This window comes from Larus michahellis, chromosome 10 (assembly GCF_964199755.1).
Source record: "Larus michahellis chromosome 10, bLarMic1.1, whole genome shotgun sequence".
NCBI classification, from domain to species: domain Eukaryota; kingdom Metazoa; phylum Chordata; class Aves; order Charadriiformes; family Laridae; genus Larus; species Larus michahellis.
Window position 1 is genome coordinate 16530193 of NC_133905.1, and position 5495 is coordinate 16535687.

The window sequence follows — 5495 nt, forward strand, 5'->3', positions numbered from 1 at the left end:
AGTCTTATTTCTACTTACAATAGGATAATGTTTTTTGAAGCATATAGCAGCAACAGAACTATGTTTTAATATCTAATGCTATGCACCCCATATGCCAAGAAAACACAGAGTTGTGAGCCAAAACCAGCATACTGTCATTCAGAATAAGAACGCATGGTATAAACTTATTTAAATATAATAAATTGATTTTTTTTCATTGTTTTTCTTCCTTAGCTGAACAAATTACCTACGTCTCTGCATTTACTCCACAGTACTTGCTTAATAGAGGATACGCAAGCTTCTTTTTGTTAAGCAGAGGAAAACCTCCTTTTCTCTGTGCTGTGCTACATAAAATTCAACATCAATTTTATCAACATTCAATAATCTCTTTAGAGAATGGAAAAATAGCAATTTCTGGGAGCTGAGCTTGGATATATGGAGGTCAGCAAATAACTCTCAGAGTTTTAAAATGCATTCAAAATGCAGATCTCTGACATCGGTTAAAAAAAAAAAAGAGCTTAAAAAAAAAAACAGCACTTAAACTACCTCACAGCTATTTGCATAAAGGGTCCAGAGGCAGTACAGTATAAGTACGGAGACACAAGCCATCCAAAGAGAACTTAGCAACAGTTCTATTGGATACTGCGTGTCTGCAGCAGAAAAAGGGTAACTTTGAAGCTCAGCCGTGCAAACAGCTTTGAAGGACTAAACAATCTCTTGGCAGATGCATCAAGCAAAAATCTGAAACTACAAACCAGGTAATTTACCAAATAATTTCCTTTTTAGCTGATTCTAACTTTCCTTCCAAAGATTTCTCTGAGCCAAATAGCCTATGTGATATCCTTAGGGCTGTTACCTAAGGACTTCATCAGAAGTGATAGAAACCTGCTAATAAGAGAGGTAATAAACTCATTCTCTATTTTAAAAATTTGTAGGACTTTATAAAATTATGCATCTATTTTACGTTCTGAAGATATAATTAAGTGAAATGACTGCTATACTAGTCTTAAAGATGTATTCCATTCTACTGAAGGAACTCTGCTTACTGAAAAATAAAACCATGATAAGTGCATTAGGAATTCCAGTGCTAGCTAGAAGAAATAGAAAAACACTTGTTATCCAGGCAAGAGATAATAGAGGATATCATTATTATGTCTCTGAAAAAAATATGAGGTGCTTCTCCAACGCAAGAAATCTCCCTGACCAACAGTGCATAGCTGTCTTATTATAGTGAAAAATACAGAGACACACAGCTACTTTAAATGTATAGAAACAGATATTAAAAAACTAATGGACTATTCAAGTTGGGGTTTAACTAAAGGTGGAATGAAAGTGCTGCAGCTCCCAGGGTTATTTTAAAATGAACCCTTAGCAAAGGGAATTGCCTGATGAAAATTGTTAGCACAGGTATATGTGTGTCTACTTCATGGGGGGCAACAGGTAACACAGAGTTCAAGAGGGAAATTATTTTTGCCCCTTTGGAGAAGGCAAAGCAAAATCAATGGCTCTCAGAACTATCTGTGCATCAGGAAGTTAGGTGTTCAAAATGTTCATATTTATTCTGCCAGAAAAATGAGCAAGTGCCTGGTTTTAATTATGAAGAATTTACAGATGCTTTGAAGAATATAAAATAAACGGAGAGGTTAGTAACAGAAATGAGGAAGGACCCTCATAAGAGACTTCAATTCCTACAGCAGTGCCATATTTCTTTTTCGGTGTCTGGAAATATTGCTACTATTGCTGTGTTTGTTCGTTCCATCCTCCTCCCCTTTGTTCTCTCTCCCATGGAAGCTGTAGGAACTCCCGTCCCACAATGCCATCTATCCAGCTGCCACTGCTGCTCCTCTGCCTGACCTTGGGTGGTGTCTGCCTCAACTGGGGACAGCCCCTTCTAGAGGGAAGCGAGAAGATGGGAAGAAGTCCCCTGGATGACATCCTGCAGAGATCGGAAAGCCTCATTCTTCAGTCTGTCCTCAAGAAAGCTGAAAAGGAAGAGATGAATAAAGGTATAAGTAACACTGGGGACATCCATCTGGAGATGTTGGCATAGTACTTGATTGGCTGAGTTCATTAGATCCAATATACAGTTCCAGGTTCTAATGTGCGTATTCATCGCTCAAACTAAGGGGAGGGAAAGGATAGGAGATGTGCTGCAATACACTGACACAGAGCTCTCAAAAGGTGCTTTCTTCTCGGAGATCTCCCCACTTAGGCAATGCTGTACCATCTTAGAGCTTCCCTAGGGAAGCTCTAAGAGGACACATGGAGAACACTCCCCAGTTGTGGACCCTGTACCTAATGTTAATTGGAGGCGGGAGGTCCCCGAACTCCCTCAACCGACTGGTTTCTACATCCCAACAGAGGTGGGCTTTTCCATGGCTGAAATGCAGAGGCTGCTCTAGTGCCCACTGCCTCCTCGCTTGCAGATGCTCTGCTCTCACTAGGCACAGCAGTGGAAGCAAATCAGGCTCAGGGACCACAAGAAAGTGCCCACCACCACCACGGAGCACAGAGCCCTTTCATAGTGGAAAGAGGAGCTGGCCCCAGGTGCCCATAGAAAGAGCCTTTCTCCCCCTTCACGTGAACGCTGAGAGTTGGTCATGTCAATACAAGACCTGAAATATTAAAAAGAGCTTAAGAATGAGTAAGAGATATTAATAGAGTTATGATAGGTAGCTGGAAATACTGAGCTGGCTTTCAAATGTCCACATCCCTACTTCTGCTTGTGCCTCAGTCCTGCCCTTTCCCTGTCTCATTCTGATCTCCGGCTCTTCCCCAAACCCAGCTTCTGCAGCTGATTTCTTCCAGCTGCTCAGCATCTTTTACTCACCTTCCTTTACCTGAATCTGACACATTTACCTGAATCAACACATTAGGCTTTGTCATTGCACATTTTCCCATTTGGCCACAGCTAGTTCCTAATGCATCAATTCATCCTTGCTAAAAATGTGCCAGAACTGTTCTGACAGATGCCATCCAGAGGGACCAAATTCAAGACCATACTGTTAACTGTGCAATTAAATGGGCATAATGAGCAACAGACTATGATCCTGCATCATAGAACTCCACAAATTCCCATTTCAACTTCTTTAGTGAGGATTATGGGGGCTCATTAACATTATTCTTTTTCTTGGACAGAATCAAATGGCCCTCTGTCAGAATGGCTTTCCAAAAGACAACACCCTGGGAAAAAGTACCTAAGTGACCTGGAGAAGAGACAGCATCCTGGAAAAAGAGATGTTGAGGAAGACACATCTTATGGAGACATTCAGAAGAGGCAGCATCCAGGGAAAAGAGAGATGGAAGACAACCTTGACGGCTACCTGGAGCTGAAAAAGCGACAGCACCCTGGCAGAAGGTCATTGTCAGACCAGTATGCTGCCAGCCCTAGCACACAGCTAACCTACTTGAATGAGTTATCCAAAAGACAGCACCCAGGCAGAAGGTATCTGATGTACAAGCGCCAGCATCCTAGCAAAAGAGGCTGGAATGATGAGGTAGACCTAAATGACCAACATGGTGAGAAACGCCAGCACCCTGGGAAAAGGCACTGGAATTCTGACAGCCCAGATGATGCAGGTCCCTGCAGTGCTCAGGAGTCCTTCACCTGTAACAAAGGCAGCTTCTTGCTTGATTTAGTAGAAAACGTTAGTAAAGACAGGGTAGAAGAAAAACGTCAGCACCCAGGAAAGAGATCAGCATGGGAGAGTGAGACAGAGGAATGAGAAAGTAATTGTGTATCGTGTATTTGGTGAAGTAAACTGCCAGATCACTAAAAAATCCATTTGCTCTCTTTTGGCTTCCTGCTGCTGACCTCTGCACCCATTGTTCATTGCGTTAACATTCCCATTTAAGTTAACAGCTTTGTCACACACTTAAATTAAAGGAACTAAAGGACCCAGTTGAATGGGACAGGCAAATATTGACAGTCTTCAACTCCCCCAATTTAGGCAGTTAAAAGGGATCATTTTCTTATGGGCCCAGACCTCAGAATAATCCCAATATGTGTGTCCAATCTTCTGTTCCCAAATGACTAACACAGGCTCTTAAATATCTGTTCTGATGCTACTAAAGTGGAACAATTATATGGTTTCCTCTCACGTCACTGAAATCAGTAAATTAAAAGAGAGGAAGAAAAACGAACAACGTGTGCCAACTATTTCAAAATGAAATTGAATAGGTTTTCTAAACCTATTCAATAGGTATCTAAATGATACATTAATGAGACCTGAACCCTTGCATACTACAACCTGTCCAGACAGTAAGCACTAAAGAGACAGGAACTGTTCCAACTGGAACAGATTAGATGACTGACTTCATAGCTTGACTTGGAACCAGCACATAAAACCCCTTTTCATCTACGAGGCTGCACAGTTCGAAGGGTTAATGCAGCCCAGAGCACTTCAGCCGCGAGTTGTGGACTCGACTGCGTACACCTCATACGAGAGCTCCCACCTGGGTGTCCACATTTCAGTCATCCCACTTGAAATCATGCCTTCTCCTCAGAGATTTACAAATGAACCAAGCAGACATGCTTTTCTTCCAATAAGGGTTTCTGATTTCTCCCCTCTCAAAGGAATGCTTTCACTGTTTGTGGTCAGACTCCCAAAAGTGTTTATTTGATATGAATGATTCAATAAACATCAATAGTCAACTCTGGGTGTCCTTATTGGTTGTGCAAACATACTGTAATAGAGTGAAAAACATAAAACCAACCCAAGCTAAATAAAAACAAACAGATTAACATAAAAGGGCATGTTCACACAATCTTCATGCGTGCTGGTGGTCAGCACATGTTTATATGCAAAACTGTTTTGCTACTGAAGTGGAAGGATGATTTGCATACAGATAGATGCCCTTTTTAAATCTTCTACCTTTATGACACACAAAATTATGCATCTGGGCTACACCCACAGCAAGCTCATCTCCTAGTTCACAGGGAACTTTACCAGAAGTCTCATTTCCTGTTCATGGGTCTAAACAATAGATTTACTGATTTTTGCAATTAATGCACAGCTATTGAGTGCATTTGAGTTACTCATATCACTTCTGTACATTCAAAGAGGTTAGAGCATGTCAGTATTTTGCTAGAATGTTATTTTTTAATACACAAATGAGTAAGTTTTCCAGTGACTTTCATCCTTCTCAATACCATCAAGACACAAGAAGTGCCTCAAGTGTTCCTTTTAAAGATGATTGTTTCCCCACTCAGTGCCTCAGAGCACTTTCTCAGTTACGGAAGTTAGTTTTGCCATATGGTTTAGTTACCCTGAAGAAGAAGAACTAGTCATCTCAGTGAGTTTCACTGAAGTTAGATGCTCCCAGGCTGATCAACACTTAACATGCTCAATCAAACAACTTCTAACTTTGGAGATAATATTTTTAATATATGTGACAACTGGCAGACCTCTTCTATTGATGGGGGTTTTCTCATTAAGAAGTGCTGAAGAAACCCTCAGAGGAGGTAGCTGAGAACATTCCATACACTGCAGGTTCCTTCAGCGCACTTTCTGTAC

The 5495-nt window shown here is 41.2% G+C and overlaps 1 protein-coding gene across 1 annotated transcript; it reads left to right on the top strand.

The window, feature by feature from the left end:
- The first annotated feature begins 247 nt into the window (after positions 1 to 247).
- On the top strand, positions 248 to 4631 carry TRH (thyrotropin releasing hormone). The gene is made up of 3 exons (XM_074602434.1): positions 248 to 737; positions 1771 to 1985; positions 3118 to 4631. The coding sequence occupies exons 2-3, from the start codon at positions 1793 to 1795 to the stop codon at positions 3702 to 3704; spliced, it is 780 nt and encodes a 259-aa protein (XP_074458535.1). The 5' UTR covers positions 248 to 737; positions 1771 to 1792; the 3' UTR covers positions 3705 to 4631.
- Positions 4632 to 5495: the final 864 nt, after the last annotated feature.